General features: G+C 38.5%; 1 protein-coding gene across 2 annotated transcripts; it reads right to left on the bottom strand.

Moving 5' to 3' along the window:
• Nucleotides 1–10,243: 10,243 nt before the first annotated feature.
• Nucleotides 10,244–18,672, bottom strand: LOC140232625 (peptide methionine sulfoxide reductase-like). 2 transcript variants are annotated; one of them, XM_072312725.1, is made up of 4 exons: nucleotides 18,462–18,672; nucleotides 17,683–17,864; nucleotides 16,795–17,046; nucleotides 10,244–11,638 (listed from the first exon to the last, which is right to left on the bottom strand). In XM_072312725.1, the coding sequence occupies exons 3-4, from the start codon at nucleotides 16,926–16,928 to the stop codon at nucleotides 11,416–11,418; spliced, it is 357 nt and encodes a 118-aa protein (XP_072168826.1). In that variant the 5' UTR covers nucleotides 16,929–17,046; nucleotides 17,683–17,864; nucleotides 18,462–18,672; the 3' UTR covers nucleotides 10,244–11,415. The 2 variants fall into 2 exon arrangements, with proteins under 2 accessions (XP_072168826.1, XP_072168827.1); XM_072312726.1 differs by lacking the exon at nucleotides 18,462–18,672 and adding an exon at nucleotides 18,260–18,450.
• Nucleotides 18,673–20,267: the final 1,595 nt, after the last annotated feature.

The raw sequence follows: 20,267 nt of genomic DNA, 5'->3' as shown, positions 1-20,267 counted from the left end.
TGAGTGATTACCCTCTTTGCAATTCTCTCCAAGGCCCATATATGAGTAGTTTACAATGAAACAGCATGGATCTACCTTTTTGATAAGCAATTAGAGAGTTTAGTAAAAGAAATGTTAATGTGATAAATGCCTATGATAATATATTATGATATGGATTATCATTATTGTTGGGGATGGGATCGGTATTTGTAAAAACAACAATAACAGCAACCAAACTGATATGCAGACATGTAGATTGGAATGAACGTAACAAAGATGTCATTAGCATCATAATAGCTTCCAAACAAACAAACAAACAAACAAAAAAGTAACAATCGGCATGATAGGGTTGGCACATTTCAGGTTGAAAGATGCACACATGAGTGAGTCCTTTGCTATATGCTTTGCTACATAGGACTTACTGCCATTGGAGCAAAACGGACCCACAGGAAGGAGTGCCAACAACATGAAATTGGTTTATGATTTTTATTTCAGACAGCTATCATGTGGTAATTAAAAACAGATACACGGCTGAAAACGAGCACACTTGTTTTGTCAGACATTTAATATACACTGCACATCCCTGTCAAAATTACGCTAACCTTACCTTGTCACGTTGAAATTCTGTATGCAAAATAGGCAGTAGTATAATACCCATCAATTGGACGCTTTCTTCGAGTGGTCAGTGGTGATCCATCCGGCAAAACTTCTTAAAGTAATGAAAATTGAATGATTGACGACCTTTGTTCATATCACTTTTATCTTAATTAAGTTTGTCTGTATGGGGTTCCTTCCTCAGAGTCAAACAAGCAAACAAACAATTTGACTGCATTCAAACACATGTGGTTACATCGCTTGTCTCTGTTGTCAACCTGACCGTTCTAGTTTAGTACTGCTGTAAACGACCTGCAATATCGTCGACTTTGACATGAATGAACGGAAGTTCTGTGTCGATTTCATCACAGTGACCTGAACAATAGCCACATCTGATTTGCATAACTACCTTTTATTTGCAAAAATAAGCCATCTGACACCAAGCGTGCACTTTTAGCGATGCACTCGGATTGAACCTGCTGTACCAGAAGCACCTCGTTACCATTATCATCGCACGATTAAAAAAAAAAAACAACAACAACAACAACAACAAATACCGAACGCCGAATTTCTGCTAGAAATCAACAGTACGCTATCTCGAGGAATGCTATGGAGTATGAGGATTACCAAAGAGAAAAAATACAAGAAAAAAAACAGATGTTTTTAAATTCACTCCACTAGAACTCACTTGATTGTGATTTATGTATATTCATGTATCCCATGCCTACTGTTCCTTCTTTAAAGTTAAACGAACGAACAACCTATATAGCCGACTATAGTAAATTTCAGTTGATTGTCACTGTCTGCAGTGTGGCTATAAATACAACCGGACTGGAGGCCTTGTGCCGACTTATGTCAGTTTCAGGCGCAGACGTGCAATGCATTCGTGGCAATATCTTACCAGTCTTATCCGCCGAAACACATTTTCTTTTCTTTCTTTTTTTTTTTTTTTTTTACCACAGAGGACAGATTTCCTAAATACAGGATAACATTGTTCGTATCTCCATGGTGACCTGCCTCAACTGACACTTGATGTTTAGTGCTCTTCATTGCATCAGAATTGGGAACAGCCGGGTTTTTTTTTTTCATATCGGATCAAAAAAAAAAAGCGGTATTTTGCCATAATATGAATCTAGGCCAAATGATATGTTTTCGTCTTATCATTATTTTTTGATACAATTATACTCTTTATGAAATGATTTATAGCACTTACTACCAACGGCGTAAATCCATACTGAGGAGTGGGGGGGGGGATGGTCACCATCACCACGATTACAAGCCCATAACCGGACCGGCGCAGCCCTTTTTTTTGGGGGGGGGGGGGGGGGGGTGGGGGGGGGGAGAAGCTTTGTGCCCCCCCTCCTCCTCCCCCCCCCCCCACACACACTTTACAGGGATCGGATGCCCCACTCTTTTGCATGAAATATAAAGTGGGAGAAAAGTGGCAGCAACAACATAAAGACTTTTTGTTCTTGTTGCTTTTTTTTTTTTTTTTTTTTTTGCTTGTCAGACGACTTTCGGCGGAAAATCAGACCTTAAAAGTATGAAAACATTTTTTTTTTAAATATCTGTGAGAGGGAGCGGAACGACCGAACGGGGGAAGGGTGTGTATGGGGGGGGGGTATCCCTCTCCCACACGAGGAAGATTTTGTATTTTCACACCTGAAATTCATCGATCTGGTGCTCACTTGTGGTGAAAATTTTGTTTTCATTTCTTTAAAAAAACAATAAGAAAATGAAATATTCACAATATATTATTGAATGACAAAATCGTGGTATTTCAGCTCTTGCTGTGCGACATCACTGTGAAGGCCTACTAAATAATGGGGCCTATCATCGGCGTAGACAGGATTTGATCTTAGGAGGAGCGGTTATGTGAGGGAACGAATCAAGCGAGGGGGGAGGGTATGGTAGGGGGGTTTCCCCCTCCTACGGTGAAATCTTTTTGCGTTGAAAATTTTGACATTTTTCAGTCCAAAAACTGCCGTTTGTAGCTATATTCTTCGCTTTGGAGATTAAGGGGGGCACACCAGGCGCAACTGCTGTCAATCACTGGCAGCAACATCAGGAGAATGGCATAACGATTGAATGCGAGCGAGCGGAGCGAGCGAGCATAAAAATTTTAACATTTTACAGTCTAAAAACTGCCGTTTGTAGCTATACTTTTTCGCTTTGGAAATTAAGGGGGCCGCATCAGGCGCAACTCCTGGCAATTACTGGCAGCAACATCAGGAGAATGGCCTAGCAGTTAAATGCGAGCGAGCGGGGCGAGAGAGCTTGAAAATTTTGACATTTTACAGTCCAAACACTGCCGTTTGTGGCTGTATTTTTTCGCTTTGGAAATTATGGGGGCTCACCGGGCGCAACTGCCGGCAATCGGGCAGCAACATCAGAATGGCATAACGATTAATGCGAGTGAGCGAAGCGAGTGAGCTTGAAAATTTTGATATTTTAGTCCCACATGTCCTTTGTGGCTGTACTATAGTATTTTTTCGCTTTGGAAATTAAGGGGGGGGGGCGCACCGGGCGAAAACTGCTGGCAATTACTGGCAGCAACATCAGGAGAATGGCATAATGATTTAATGTGAGCGAGCGAAGCGAATGAGCTTGAAAATTTTGACATTTTCCAGTCCCAAAAACTGTCTTTGTGGCTGTATTTTTTCGCTTTGGAAATTAAGGGGGCACACCGGGCAAAAACTGTTGGCAATACTGGCAGCAACATCAGGAGAATGGCATAATGATTAAATGCGAGCGAGCGAAGCGAGCGAGCTTCAAAATTTTGACATTTGACAGTCCAAAAACTGCCGTTTGTAGCTATATTTTTCGCTTTGGAAATTAAGGGGGCGCACCGGGCGAAAACAGCTGGCAATTACTGGCAGCAACATCAGGAGAATGGAATAATAATTAAATGCGAGCGAGCGAAGCGAGCGAGCTTCAAAAATTTGACATTTTACAGTCCCCAAACTGCCGTTTGTAGCTATATTTTTTGCTTTGGAAATTAAGGGGGGCGCACCTGCTCACAATCACTGGCAGCAACATCAGGAGAATGGCATAGCGATTAAATGCGAGCGAGCGGAGCGAGCGAGCTTGAAAATTTTGACATTTTACAGTCTAAAAACTGCCGTTTGTAGCTATACTTTTTCGCTTTGGAAATTTAAGGGGCACACCGAGTGCAACTGCCGGCAATTACTGGCAGGAACATCAGGAGAATGGCATAGTGGTTAAATGCGAGCGAGCGGAGCGAGCGAGCTTGAAAATTTTGACATTTTACAGTCCCAAGACTGCCGTTTGTGGCTGTATTTTTTCGCTTTGGAAATTAAGGGGGCACACCGGGCGCAACTGCCGGCAATTACTGGCAGCAACATCAGGAGAATGGCATACTGATTAAATGCTAGCGAGCGAAGCGAGTGAGCTTGAAAATTTTGACATTTTCCAGTCCTAAAAACTGTCGTTTGTAGCTATATTTTCGCTTTGGCAATTAAGGGGGGGGGGGGCGCACCGGGTGCACCTGCTGCAATCACTGGCAGCAACATCAGGAGAATGGCATAGCTGTTAAATGCGAGCGAGCGGAGCGAGCGAGCTTTAAAATTTTAACAGTTTACACTCCAAAAACTGCCGTTTGTAGCTATATTTTTCGCTTTTGTTTGTCCCACTTTTATTTGAGAACCACCCCCCCCCCCATCGACGCCTCTATACATATTAGGTTGCTTTTGTTGAGTGAAAGATCTGCTGCACACTCTTTGATATATTAGGGAATATACGTCTATGTCAAAACTGTACAAAGTTTATCCCTTATCCTGTATAGCGGACCTTTTGCATGTTCATGATTGCAATACAACGATCTGGTGCATAGTTCTGGCGATATTTGGACAATTTTCCATTAAGAAAGTTCGAGATTTGTCCTCGTCTCGGGAATTGCTTGGGGATAAATAATTTGTCTGTCTAAACACTTCCTTTGGGAAGGGGCAAATGCCCGTTTGCCCCCTATAGATTCGACGTCCCTGATCTTCCCTTGGTATACCCATAGATGTATCCTGACTGAGTCATCAGTCACTGTCGTTTCTCAGGAATGATTCAGGAAATGGAGGGGATTCAATTATGGCGATAAAGTTGTTGTTATTGTTTCTTTGTATGTTTTCGTACATATTTTGCAGATGGTCCCCATTTACTCGCGTCATAGCATGTTTACATGTAGACCTATACTATTTGACGTTGTCAACGCCTGAGCCATACCTTACAGTGTATGTCGATGTTACTTTCTTCGCGAGCGAGCGAAGCGAGCGAGAGCTTGAGAAAATTATACATTTTCCTACAAGATAGAATACTGTTCAGCTCTGTTACCTGTCTGAAGGCCGGCGTACAAACGTCATGCAATATGCCAAAATTGATACAATCACATTTCTGCTTCCTCCATTTTTCCCCTCAAAATTCAGGGGGGGATGATTGTACAGGCCATCCCCCCTCCTCCATTTCAGGGGGGGGGGGATATATCCCCCCCCATCCCCCCCCCCCCCCGGGATTTACGCCCATGCTTACTACAAAATTCCACTGCTTATCTTCAGTTGTGATGGAAAGTTACATAAAAAACAGCCATTTTCGTTGTCTTTCACGCCACCTTTATAATGTGGATGAAAAAACAAATGCAAACCGAAACAAAACCGCGGCACTTTGCCTTAGCAATTTCAAAATGAGATATGTTCTTCTTATCATTATTTTTTGAATACTCTTCAACGAAATAATCTATATCACCTATACCACAAAATTCCACGGTTTCTCTTTAGTTGCGCTGGCAAGTTATACATTAAAAACTCGTTGCTAAGGCAACCTTTTTTGAAAATATCCCAAATTGTACAGTCAAATGATTTTAGCAAGGATATTACCAGTGTATGAGACCGTGAGATGAAGTCAGTCTTTTTTTTTTTTGGGGGGGGGAGAAAGAAATGAATAGAAAGAATTGGATATAAGGATACAAAACATAGAAATAGTTTCAATTGGGGCAAAGTGCAAAATTTTAAAACTTTGTTTGCTTATTTTCTCATTGTCACAAAATAATCATATAAATTTGCAAGATTGATATGCAATGTTTCTCTGTAGGATTCGTTATTTTCTTGTATCTTTATACATGTAACCTGTCAGCATTTCAGAGGATTTTGTTTCATACACAATCACTATAAACCTATTCAGCTTTAAAACATTGTCACCTACGTCAGCCTTAACTGGGGGGGGGGGGAGGGAGGGGGATCCAAAATAAGAAGAAAGGATTATTCCACAGGTCATGCTAAGGAGGTTCAAGACTATGGTCACAACAGCCTTATTCCCCTTGATCCAAAGTTCGATCCCGTCACTCAAAAACATAATTATGAAATACGTAGTAAACTGGATCTGCCCCTCAGGTAAGGAGATAATGAATTTATGACTCACAGCATAATGACTAGCCCCTTTCTATAAAGGCAGATATGTTTTAGTCATGGTGAGTAATTAGTTTTCGCCATCCCTGCTTATTAAAGACAAGCGGTATGCCCTGGGTAGGCCTACACGTTATGGTAAAAACTGGGGGATGCTCGAACAGAAATTGCGCAAAGATTGATGAAATAAAAATAAAAATTTTCGACTGCAGGCGAGGACATTTCGGTGAGTCCGGGCACTAATCTGGAATATCGATTTACAAAGAACTATCTTGAAGACGTACCGTATCATTTTTGTTTTTACTTTGTTTTCTTTTCTTTTCTTTTTGTCGAAATTCCGCGGAAAAATGATGAAAATCGGCTTTCCAGGAGGGTAGGCCTCCTGTTCCAAATACTTTTACAACATACAGCTCGTATTGACACTGTCTTGTGCAGCGCATGTATTTCTCGACAGGATTGACTTTTGTTTTTTATACACTTTTTACTTCGGTAAAGTTTCATTTCATAATCATGATGAATAAACAAGCAAAAGGAATCTGACATTATGTGAGCGTTCAAAATGAATCTTCGGATTGCTCAGAAAGATAGCGCCTCTGGTCAAACGCAAAGATTACGGGCACAAAGATGCACTTGTGGAATTTTTAAAGCAACCAACAGCTGTTTTTATTAACAAGTTGGAATATTCCATCTCTTGAACCTGCCTGGATATGCGATGAGTCAGGTGTTCATTGCTATGTCAATGCCGCTGTTATCAGATATACTGGAACTGGGCCAGTTCTGAGTACCTGACCGAGCAGGCTTGCGATGATCTCTTTTCTTTCTTTCTTTTTTTAACTACTGCCCTCTAGTGATCATTGCTTGTCAACAAGCTGTGACTTTTTACTCAAATTTTCACCAATTCATTTAGGTCATTAAGATTTTAGATACAGGTAGTATATGACAGGAGGGTTTTACCTTTCCGTAAAGAAGAAATAAAATCAAAGCCAAGAGTGATAATAGTAAACACGATATGATAACAAAATATTATTATTATTATTATCAATGATGATGATAATAATAATAATAATAATAATAATAATAATAATAATAATAATAATAATAATAATAATAATAATAATAATAATAATAATAATAATAATAGATGTATTATAATTCAATTTAATTGATCATCATTGCTATTGCTATCATTGCATCTGTAATTATCATTAACAGTATGTTCACAGCAAATATTATAACTGTAATGATAAGAGACAAAACTACTCCGTATTCAACAGTACCTTGATGATTATTACACATTTAAAAAGGTTCTGTTTACCATTGAGAGCAGTGATTAAAAGATCTTTGAGTTATCACATTTGATTAATATGCGAAGGTCAATTGTACCAAAAAACATTCTACCATATAAACATTTTGCAATAAAATAGGGAGATATCAGTATATATTGTTTTCCTCAATAAACCATAACTGTTATAGATAGTTTATTCTAGAAACAATTTTTACATTTTACATTTGTATATTTAACAATACTTTTATTATATTAACATTTTTACATTGGTTGTTTCAATCCGTAACTCACATTTTAGAACTATTTTGAGACACTAAAGCTGGGTTTGTGTTTCATCTGCAAATAGTAGATAATGCCTTTAACCCCCGAGGATTGACTTACTCAGAGGTTAAAGTACAGGAAGAGATATCCAGGCATGTAAATTTGTTATCAATGCAGGCTATTCCTACGGGTTCTAACCATACTATTTGTAATCATTGTACAGTGGTATTCTTGTGAATGCCCTGTGAGTTCTGGATGTCTTCTTCAATGATGGTGTGTAAAAAATAACAAAATCCTGTAAGTAGTATGAACTGAACCATGTACAGATGCAATAACCCCTCCCCCAAAACCCTTATATAATATATATATATATATATATATATATATATATATATATATATATATATATATATATATATATATATATATAATATACTCTCAACGAAAAAAGTGAGTTCCCCTCCCCCCCCCCCCCAGCATTTTTGCATACTTTTTACTGATTTTCATCATTCAAACGAGAATGGATAGGGAATTTTATTAATTTTATTAAAATGCATTTTTTTAACACCAATAACGATATCTGGTGGCAATGATATGCCATTCATGTTGTAATAAAATCCCCTATCCATTCCCGTTTGAATTATGAAAATAGGTAAAATACTTTTTGAGATATATCCAAAAATGCTAGGGGGGAACTTACTTTTTTGGTTGAGTATATATATATATATATATATATATATATATATATGTATATATATATATATATATAGTATATATATAAAAAAGGAGGAACAGTAAGAGGAATAACAATGTCAAAGCTACGCACCGATTTCTCCTCCCTTTCTCATATCTCACACATAGGTATTACTTGGGTACCTAAGGGGGGGTCACCGTGCATCCCCCCCAGGACTCCTCGAAACTTACATTTTCAGGATCCTCATGACATACTAAAACATAATCAAGATGTTAACAGGAACGAAAAGTGGCTGTTCTAGGTGAAATTTAATGTATTCTATTGTTTTTCATAATTTCTTATGTATTTCTTTGTTTTTCAACTTTTTCAACTTTTGTTTTTTCTTTGTTTTTCTATTGGAAATTGTCACTGACCACTTTTCTATCATAATTAGCACAAAACTAATCAATGAAAGTGATTAATTGTAAAAATAATCAATTTTTCATGACTTTCATGACAGAGCACTGTTTTCCATAGGAAATGTACACAAAAGCACAAAATTGTGCCCGTTTTGGGACGACATTCCGTTACAAAAATGGGCGTGACTTCGCAAAAGTATACGCGGATGTTGCAAATTTGGTCTCAAAAGTTGTGCGAGACTTGACCAAACAAAGTCAAGAAGCCTCGCGACAGATTTATAGCACGAAACTTCGAGGGGGGGGGGGGGGGCGGATCCCCCCAACCCCCGTCCTTATGTATGTATGTAATATATAATATGTGCTTACATGTAGGGCCTACATAGTAGGGTACCTAAGGGGAGGAGGGGGTCACCGTGCACCCCCCAGGACTCCTCAAAACTTACTTGACTTTGTTTTGTTCAAGTCTCACGCAACTTTTGAGACCATATTTGCAACTTCCCCGCATACTTTTGCGAAGTCACGCCCATTTTTGTAACGGAATGTCGTCCCAAAACGGGCACAATTTTGTGCTTTTGTGTACATTTCCTATGGAAAACAGTGCTCTGCCATGAAAGTCATGAAAACCTGATTATTTTTACAATTAATCACTTTCATTGATTAGTTTTGTGCTAATTATGGTAGAAAAGTGGTCAGTGACAATTTCCAATAGAAAAACAAAGAAAAAACAAAAGTTGAAAAAGTTGAAAAACAAAGAAATACATAAGAAATTATGAAAAACAATAGAATACATTAAATTTCACCTAGAACAGCCACTTTTCGCTCCTGTTAACATCTTGATTATGTTTTAGTATGTCATGAGGATCCTGAAAATGTAAGTTTCGAGGAGTCCTGGGGGGGATGCACGGTGACCCCCCCTTAGGTACCCGACTATATAGTTTATATATATACAGTATATATATAGTATTTTCTCCACATATTGGCAGTACTAGAAATGGCAATAATAATGTCACAATAGATGAATGATTTAAATGCCAATTGCCTTGATTTTAATTCATAATCTACGATTCTGAATTAAAATCAAGACAATTGGCATTAAATGCATTCCTCTATTGTGACATTATTATTGCTATACACACACGAATGTCCATAACTAACACCCTCCCTCTCATTACATTCAAGCATGCACACACAAAACAAAGTTGTTGAGGATATCAACATTGTGTTCATCATAAGAAGTCTTCAATTGAAACATATTTTCGTGACTCTCCTGGACCCCATTTCATAAAGAGTTGGTATGATAACAACTCTTGCTGGAATGGCAATTGTCATAGTAATGACAAGATAGGCTGTTGGCATGGGAAGTTGCTATTCCAGCACGAGTTGCCATCCTAACATCTTTTATGAAACAGTGCCCTGGCTTGTTTACCTGAATAATTTCGTATTTCAACTTTGGCTGCCTGGCAGAGCCGATGTAATTCAACACATCGTTACAGGATTCACAGGCACACACATGCGCACACACACGCACACACACGTACACACACATACACACTCATCCCTCTGAGTATACTCACGCTAACACAATGAAATAGAGCGACAACAAGCTGTACTAATAATTGAGCCTGGGTAATATGCATGATTCACATCAATTCTTTCTTTATTCACATTTAGATTGTGATAAAACAATGCAAATTTTTAAAATTCCACAATATCTACGCCGATGCACACTGATCTGGTACACCATGGCTAGGGGAGCACAGAGTCAGGCGATTCAGATATTATACATCATCAGCATGCCAGCTTCAGGCAGGACCCCGAGTTCACTGACACACGTCATTTAGTCTGAACGCACCCTCTCAAGAACTCCGCTAGTCACAATACAGCAAATCAATGGCTTCACGGCAAAACATACATAATAAATACTATCATGCATTGTACAATCTATCACATTCTAATCTTTATCCCAATGACTTAAAAACCAAAGGAAACTATGTTGTATTACCATACATAGAGATGCTTATTATCATTAGTTTCTTTTCTATTTGAAGAGCAGTTTGAATCAATGACATCTACTTGACATAATGCAACATAAGGTTATGGGGGGAAACTTACCCATATACCATTAAAACATTGATCAGTTTAAGACTTCAAGAGATCCAATTCAGGGGAGGTTTTTTTTGTTTTTTTTTTTTAAACTGCAAAATCAAAATTATCAGTCACATGATTAGTGAAGTACGGTGTTGGCTTTCAACCAACAAAATTGGAGTCACAAGCCGAAGCTCTGAAAGATCTATTTCTGCTTTTGCATAGAAAGACTGTGAAATTTCTCCCGGGTTAGTTTGTGCAATGGCATCAATGTTGATGTTCAGGAACATATTTGGCTGGAATTCACGAAGTGGTCAAAACTTTATAGACCATGGTACAAATTAAGACCATGGTCTCAAATAAGCGTGACATAGGCATACTTTTGGCATGCGCGTATCGACACGTGTTTGTTACTGGACGTCTCTTGGCATCATAGGCAATCTGTCAATCAGATGTATGCAGAAGAAATTTGCATAAACCATGGTTTAAATTTAAACCACCTTTGTGAGTTTGGGCTATTTTGTGGTGAATGTGAATCTGATAAATACCTATATTTTAGATGTTATAAAATCTCTATAGAATTCACGTCTTCAGAAGAGACCAAGAAGATAATGGATCCTTGATTACACAGGGAAATAAAAATGCACACAGTATGTTCTGCTCTCTTCGGTCAGTCGAGTCCTTCAATTCAGTTCACTTTTTGTCTTTTCTATTTTAGTTCATGCCACCTCCGCGGATCTTCTTCCTCACATATTCCTCCTGCTCCTCCGAGAGCCCGAAATTGGCCGCTTCGGCCTCAAAGTCCTTCAGGCGGCCATAGCCGGCCATGTAGCCATTCAGGCGAGACGCGGCGTGGGACCATACCTCCTCGTTGGGCTTGAGGACCAGGCTCTGGAACAGACTGCGGTGCTGGCGAAGCATGTATTTCTGGTGGTAGCTGGCCGGGAGCAAGAACAGTCATTTTTAAAAAAAAAAGTTAGAAAAAAAGAAACTTGATAATAGCAGCACATGTTGACATGCATGTTGTTATCATATACATATATCTCAAAGTTCAATTATAAAAAACAATGGAAAATGATTACCTTGATAATAGAAAAGAATAATCTCAGTCATTACATCACATGAACAAACATTTTCATACCACTTCAAAAGTCATTTTGTCGTAAGCCATTCAGGTAAACAGGCGAGGTCACATCAATGTCAAGCAGAGTCAGCACTTTTTGATCCACCTTTGTATCCTTGTTTAAATTCCTCATATCTGATTTTACTACCCTTTTTTTTATGGTGTGCCATATCTATCATGGATTTTGTGCCATAGCTACAGGGCTTGTCTTTTAGGCTGCCACAACTTAATTGCACGTTGTAAATATTCAGACTTCCCTGTCTAAATCCATACATGTCAGCACTTTTAATACATGTCAATACGAGGTGATAAACTAAATGCAGCTGGCAGTTAAAGTACCGAACAATATGCCCAGCTCTGAAACTTCTATTCAAGTCCACAAGCACTCATGTGTGAGAACTCGTGACAATGTCCCCGCCCAGTTTCAAATATGAATATGCATTACAGGGACTACCAAAGAAACAGCCAATCAGCTCTCAATATTTTTGCTAGTCGATTGCCGTTGTGGTGACTGTCTTTTGTGAGATAAGGAGGCCACACATGGGGGAAGTACGGTTATGTGATTCATGCACACTGAATCAGAAAGGAGCGCTACTCCATCCAAGGTCACAGATGCATTTGTAAAGGTTCTGCTGCATATTACGCAGAGACATGATTATTTTACTTGAAGGTAGTGAGGAAAGCACACACCCACTACAGAACCCTAGTTTGCAGGCACAAACCCTTGTTTGTCGTAAAGGAGTCTGCGCCAAGACTACTACATGCACCACTTTGGCACTGTCCCATAGGCCCTGTGTTGAAGCTTCTCCGGGAGAGGCTGCAGTGTAGTGGTGCGTGTATTAGTCTTGGCGCATGCAGACTCCTATACGACCAACAAGGGTTTGTGCCTGCAAACTAACAGAACCCTGTAGTCAAGGTCTGGAAACTTTAAGCTACAGGAAAACATGGAGCTACCAGCTCCATTCAGGTACCAAGAATTCAGTGGAACAAGGCACAATTCTTGCAGACCGTGGCCAGACAGAACATTATTCTTCTTAAGCCCTCTCAACTAACAAAGATACAAATAGACAAACAAATAGCCTTATGTTGAGATTGGAATGAGTGACTAAACTGATATTTACCATTGTAATATATGAAGGACATACTAAACTCTACACTATCAAGACTACAAGTACCTTACAGGCATCTACAATGACTCTCTATTCATTAAAAACCCTCCAGTGCTTTGCATAAAGAAATGCACTCCAAAAAAGTTTCCAATTTACAGTTTTTCCTCATTTCACTCAGCTAATTTATGTACTATTTTTCCAGATGTTTTGATCTGCATTTTGAGTATGTTTTCTTTGCTGAAGCATGAATCAAAGATATGCATACAGTATCAAGATTAAAACGTCACATGAAAATGTAAAGGGCATTAAGGTGCCTCGAACACTATGGCTTTAGTGGCAACCTAACGCCTTTACTTACGGCTTTGCAGAGTTAGGTTCTATAACACCTTAACAAAATTGTGAATACATTTGTATTGGTCAGTTGGGATGTCTTATTTGGTGCATAGACAAACAGACAAACACCTCTTACAGTTTCTGAAGCACTTTCTAAAAGCCCTAAATTTTACAAATTTATGCAGCCATTTTAATGACTAACAATTATGTAAATTGCAGTTGATAGTATTTACATTTATCAGTTTGTATATACACAGGTCTTGTCTGATTGTTTCTTTGCTGTTTTTTCCCCTATAGAGCTCTGTACCAAGTGGTTTTTTATACTCCTAGAGAAACAGAACACCACACAAAGAACGACTCTTCCTGTAAGTTCTTTTTCTTTGTTTGCTGTTCCATTTCATAATTTCATTGTTGGATTGTTGTTTTATGGTTTTATTGTTGTGTTTTTGTTAGGTTTATTTTGTCTTGTTTCTGTTCTTTTTTTGTTTTGTTTTTTGTTGTTGTTGTTTTTTTTTTTATATTGCCAGGTGTGATTCAGGAAATGTGAAAGAGAAGTGCACAAACCCCCCCCCCCCAAAAAAAAAAAAAACAACAACAACAACAAAACAAAGCTGCTCAGAAAGTGGTACGGGAAATATCTACGGTCTGGTGCCATATTCCATTCGGCCTTCGGCCTCATGGAATATGGCACCAGACCGTAGATATTTGCCCGTATTTCGTGAACAAGCAGGGGATAACTAATAATATTTCGGTGTCGAAACATAAGAATACCCTTTTGGGAAGACGAGTCAGAACTGTCAAAGTCACTGTATACCGTAGCTCCTCTACCTGATGTGCTGGTTGTAACAGAACACTTGTATGTACAGTATGTAGTTTATGAAACAAGTGATTGATTTCCAGTGATGGTCATATTGTACATGGACACGTATATATTGCATTCTAATGTAAAGCCAGTCTATGCCAAGTGTGTCTACTTTCCTGTATTGCCTGGTTTTCACTCGTAGATCTTTGCAGTGTATGAAAGCAGTTTGAAGTGGAGCGTTACATTATGCTTGAACAGCATAGTATTGTACCCTATTCCAAGAACAGAGAGTACCTGTCATTAAGCTCTGTCCTTGATGTTACAAGTACATATGAGCAAACTATCTGCTGAAAAATGATAAAGGAAAAATCTACCGCAGACAATCACACCCTATGGAGGCATTATTATGGACAATACTCAGAGTAAAACTTCACAATAATAGTTATTCTCTGTTGAAGTGTGAAGATGAACAAAATGCTTTATCAATTGAACAGCCTCCTACATTCTTTAAGACCGAGGCATAGAAACTGGAAGCGTACGGAACAAATAATTTTCAGTGACTGTCACAGTGTCACACTTCATGCTTATTTTTGGGTTTTCCCTAATAGCTTTTTTCCTGATCTCTCCCGATTGGTGGTTAACACCAGCCTATTCATATTCCATGAAAGCTTCACATCACACAAAGAGAATTCTCCAATCACGGAACTAATACCTTCACCCAGTGCTTTGTCCTTCAAACTAGGCATCAGTGCAATTGTATTGCCCTGAATGTGATTCAGGAAAATCTGGCACAGACAGGTGCTGTGTAATGCTAAAAGATGTAAACATTGTTATGGATTACAGTCTCTTTCAAAAAAAATATCAAAGAAAGATTTTGGGTGACAAGAAAGAAAGAGCGCTGTTTCTTAGGGTATTGTCTCTGACACTCTCTGAGTACATAAAGGCCATTCACTTCTTAAAATTGTTTGTTTCTCATGATCATCAAACATTACCGTATTCCTTAGCTAAATTGGTGTAGTCCATGTCCCTTTCACATTAATCTGTTTTGCCTGAATTTTGAGATTATTTGTCATGAACTTCAAGAAAGGATGCACATGTTTGTATGGTTGCACAATGTCCACAGTACAACAGAATGTATTTCCTGTATTAAATTATAGTGGTTATGCACTACTTTCTAGAACATTAAACCCTCAAAATATCCCTTCATATATTTAGTATTTTGACTCAACAAATACATTGTTAAGTGCATTCCATGACCTTCTCCATTAAAACTGTTCATACATGTCAATATCGGTATCAAGTGGTATTTCTTTCACAATTTTTGGTGAATTCACTTCCTCATGCTGAATATAATTTGTCATCCGACAATGACAAAGCCCACACATTCCTGTGAAAGTTGCAGAACTGCACAAACCATGACATTATGTACATAAACCTGTCCACCCAGGAAATGTAGCTTCGACTCTTAACAAGTTCAGGAAATGATTACAAATACTATCAAAACTGCAACTCATGAGACAATTACAACAAGCCGGAATAACAAAGAGGAAACTATGGAAATTGATAGCCTACTAAATATAGTTTTTGTTTTGTTTTGCTTGCACTTATTTTCTTTTTCTTTTCCTTAGATGAATGAAAATGAAAATGGTTGATCTTTATTTTTTGGGCAAATGAAGAGAACTGAGTCAAGAGAAAGGTGTCACAGTTAGTAGATCAATAAAGCTAAAACGAGATGGAACTTAAAAAAAAACAAACTTCCATTAGATGAGCCAACAGATTGTTGAAGATTTGTGTTAATTTACAGTCAAACTTGCCTTTAGAAGTAAAATCTATTTGGACTAAAGACATAGCTTCAAAATTGAGGAAATTGAACTTACATGTATGAGGGATCAAAATCAATAGAATATAAATAATGAGAAGGGGACTCGAAAGACTTACTACTTAGGCGATTATTCGCCTTTAAATGCAAGGTCAACTTAAGCTAAGTTGACTGTATAAGAAATGAATTGAAGTGTTTTAGGTACATCCTGCTAATATGTCTTTTTGTGAGCTTGTCTACATTTTCTGCCTAGTCATCCTAGGGGAGGTAGCATCCATTTATACTGTGAAAAAGAAGGATAACATGTACACTTGTGTAGTGTAAAATGTATGCTCAAATATGGAGTAGAATGGAGAAAGTGCATAGACGTAAATTTGGATAGTGCTTCGCTCACACAAAGACCTGCTTTGTAAATAAATACTACCAGCAGGTCAATTAATACTACACACATCTTGCTGACATTCCGCCCAACTTTACAGATGCTTGTCCTTCTTACTGTGTATTCAAATATAACATGGTCTATCAAACACACACACACACACACACACACACACACACATATGGACACAAGCATAAACATACATGCATTTTTAATAGTAAACTGACTGTCATTGAAATGATGTATTCGAAAAGAGAAGAAAAAAACAAAACAAAATATTAGATTTTTTGCTTGATCTCATGATCTTGAGATTAGGAGCATTATCAAGACTGCACACATAAAGCAGATACTTATTGTCTAACACAAAATAATAATGTATGCTTCATAAGTATAAAATCACAAGAGGACACACTGACATTTCTAAAAAATCACATTCCGTCTCCTTCTTCCCCTCCCCCCACCCCCCCCCCCCCAAAAAAAAATAACAACAAACAGCATATTTATGCACAGTCAATCCTTTGAACTTACTCCTCTGCATCGTAGAAGGTTTCCACCGGCTTGATGAGGGTCTGGATCTGTCTCTTGACTGTCTTCTGGTGCTCCTCCTTGGACTGCTCCGCCGCCTCGCGCTGCTTCTCGCTGTGGTAGAAGATGGCCGACATGTACTGCCGCTTGTGACACACTGTGCTGTCGTGGTTGGCCCAGAACTTCTTGAGCAGGCTCTCGTACGAAGTCTGTGAGGCGTCAAACTCGATCTGCACAGATTCCGTATGGTCCCCACTGTGTAAACGTAGCACAAGCACACAGACAGTATACAATTACAAACCACATGTTTATTAGCAAAATGTAATAAAAAGGGGGCCTAGAATGGTTGAACACTTACTTGGTTCTGATTAGTTAACAGGAAGTTGCTAAACAAAAACACACACCTGCATGCACACACACATGCACATCAGAGGACATTCCTGTTTTACGTTTTTAAAACCAACAAGAACTTGCATGTATGTGAGATTTCTTTTTGTGTGTCACAGAAGTAGAGCGTTAAGTACAATTATACTTACTGAAAACATTCTATTCCTACATTGTCTCACAACACTCAATGATATTTGACCAAGATCCTCTGGGCTTGTGGTATGACTTCTCTAGTTAATTAGGTAAGCCAAAAAGTTCCATATTTTTTGTTCTTTGCTAAACAGAAAAATCAGTCTGTCCACTGGAGTCTTTCATTCTTTTGATTTTTTCGGATCTCCTGTGTATATGACGGGATTCCATGAAGCCAGACGCAGTCGCGAAAGGAACATATCCCCGACGACCAGATACAGACCGATCTTTCGGTCAAGTTCTTCTCATGACAAACTGTAGTACACTCCTACAGTATATTTATATACTCCAAGCCTAACATCAGTTTGTACTTACAGGCTGTAGTACGTGGGGAACTTCTTGGTTCCTCCAGTGTACCCGACCTTGGTACGGACCACCCCCGGGGCACAGCCAAACTGTGCCTCGGGGAACCAGAATCAGCTCATGGCGAAGGTTGCAGTTTCCATATTCTGTTTCTCTATTTTTGGCTCCTCCCGTGGCATTTTGCTAGGGGTAATCTGTCAAGAAAAAAGATTTAAAGAAAGAAATATAACAGGTTAATTTATGTGTTTTCATTTTGACTATAGATACATCTGTATCACATTCGTTACTAGAATCTCCAAACAAATATACTTGTACTTGTCAAAAGAGGACCATGAAGTGATGAATATCAAAATAATATCACACCGCACTGCATACCATTGCATACATTACTGATAAAGTAAGTTTAATTTCAACTGCTACAAGTGTATCATTTTGAATACAGAGGCACAACATCTTACTGCTAACAAGCACAAGCTACCGGGTGTACCGCCTAAACTATGTAGACTTCTAAACTGTGTAGATCTACGTCGTCGACTAGAAGAAACCCAAAGCCTTCTAACGTTAGATTCTAAATTCTAATCTCACTCACATTCTCCTTGCTGCCAGTGTCTCCCATCTCTCTCTAAAATCAGCACTCTTCCCTCAGAACATGCCACAATACCGGTACCACAAGGGCGGAGAAGAGCTAGTGCAGTAACTCGACCCGTTTCCGAGACCTTCACTACGATTCCACTAAAAAAAACATTATGATCAGAACACAACACAACAGTACCACTACGAATACGATTCACCTTCGCAGCCGAAATGAATGCCCAACCGCCAAACTGCCGCGATATATATACCACTTCCCGAAGAAACGATGATAATGCCATAAACCAGTCCTATATTTTTAGTCTGTGGCCTATGTGGTAATGATCCGGAAAACGTAGGTAGAATGAACATGAACAGCCAGTGCAAAGTACAAAACGGCGTCTACCATACCAGTAACGTTAAATGCCCTTGTTATGAAACCTTTCGTCGAGTGAATTGTGCAATGCGGATCTGCAAGTCACGTGCACGCACCACACACACAAACACAATACTAGTATACACGCATACACACGTGTGCAACACTGTCCTTTACCTGTCGTCGTCACACTTGTAATGTGTTCAGGCAATTAATGTTTGCCGAATGTGTGATATCAATGGCTGATATATTATTTTTGAGTCCAGTGTTAAATGGTTAAACTCTTCACGAACTAACCACTTCATTTGGTTATTAATTAAAAATCTTTCAATGCCACTCAGTCTCGTGCTGACATTTGTGTGAAGTTCATATTTGATATATTTCAAATGTCTTCAAAAGTGTTATAGTTAGGTCCCTATCTGAATTGATATCACCAGTCCTCTAGCTTCTTTAATATAGGTTTTCCCGGCCAATTTCGCACTTTTTTCAGTCCAATTCCTAATTTGTGCATTCAATTTAGCACAATTTAGCCTGGATGGCATGTTTGGTATTTCAATTTTATAATCTTTTCATTCAAATTCATTTTGGAGCATTCAAATTACATTTAACATCATTCGAATCAGCACTTTTTCAGTTCAAATTCGTAAGACAAGCACCATTTTGCAAATCGTTCATTCAATTTAGCATGATATAGTCACGTGATCACGTATACGCTGCGCTCGTTCATTCGAATTCATTCTTGGGCATCCAATTTCGCATTTACTGCAGTCAATTTAGCAGACACGTTAATGCATTTATTCCTTTTTTTTTTCCATTTTCATTCATCATAGGTAGTGTTTGCAAGCATCTTAGCATTTCATATTTTCGTATTCATTCTTTATGCTGATATCACTTTGCAACAGTACTTTCAAAATATGTGTATGTGTTTGAAGGCTGTTATCTGAAGGCTGTTATCCCGGCTGCGCGGGATAACAGCCTTCAGGCAGTGATTGCGCAGAATCCAACCAGAACCAGAACCAGAACCAGAAAATGTTCGACAGCATTCGATTTCATTCACAGATACATTAATCTTTTTTGTTTTGAGGAGGTTTCAATTTACATCGTAATTATATATTTCTTTCAGCTGCATGTTTCATTATTTTAATTTGGTGGGTGCTATCTATATTTCATAAATCATTATTATGAATAAAGTTCTTGGATCTAGCCATCATTTGTCAAGGTTATTACCCTCAAATGCTTCTATGATTCTTTCCCTGTCTTCTTGAGAGATACGCCTGTATCTAACTCGTACTGCCATGACTGGACATAAGAAAGTAAAGTAAATCTATGGTACTGGTGCATGTATAGTTCTGATAACATGTATAAAAGAAGAGGGGCGTTACAGAACAACAAACTTGAATTATTTGGGGTCAAAGATAACTTTGCTAGGCCTATATACTTAACAGTGTGTGGATGAAACAGAAATTCACATCTACCCCCTACGTACAAACCACGGTTCTCACCTTTTCAAAATAGAAATAACATTACGCCAATTTCAATGAACATGTTTGGAATTTGACTGCCCATACGCGAAATTGAATGACTGAAATACCACTTTCCGCCAGTGCTGGCGAATTTCAATGACTGAAGAGCACGTGCCAATTTGAATGCC

This window comes from Diadema setosum, chromosome 9 (assembly GCF_964275005.1).
Source record: "Diadema setosum chromosome 9, eeDiaSeto1, whole genome shotgun sequence".
Taxonomy (NCBI): domain Eukaryota; kingdom Metazoa; phylum Echinodermata; class Echinoidea; order Diadematoida; family Diadematidae; genus Diadema; species Diadema setosum.
The sequence above is the reverse complement of the archived record's forward strand: the minus strand, read 5'-3'. Positions and strand labels throughout refer to the sequence as shown.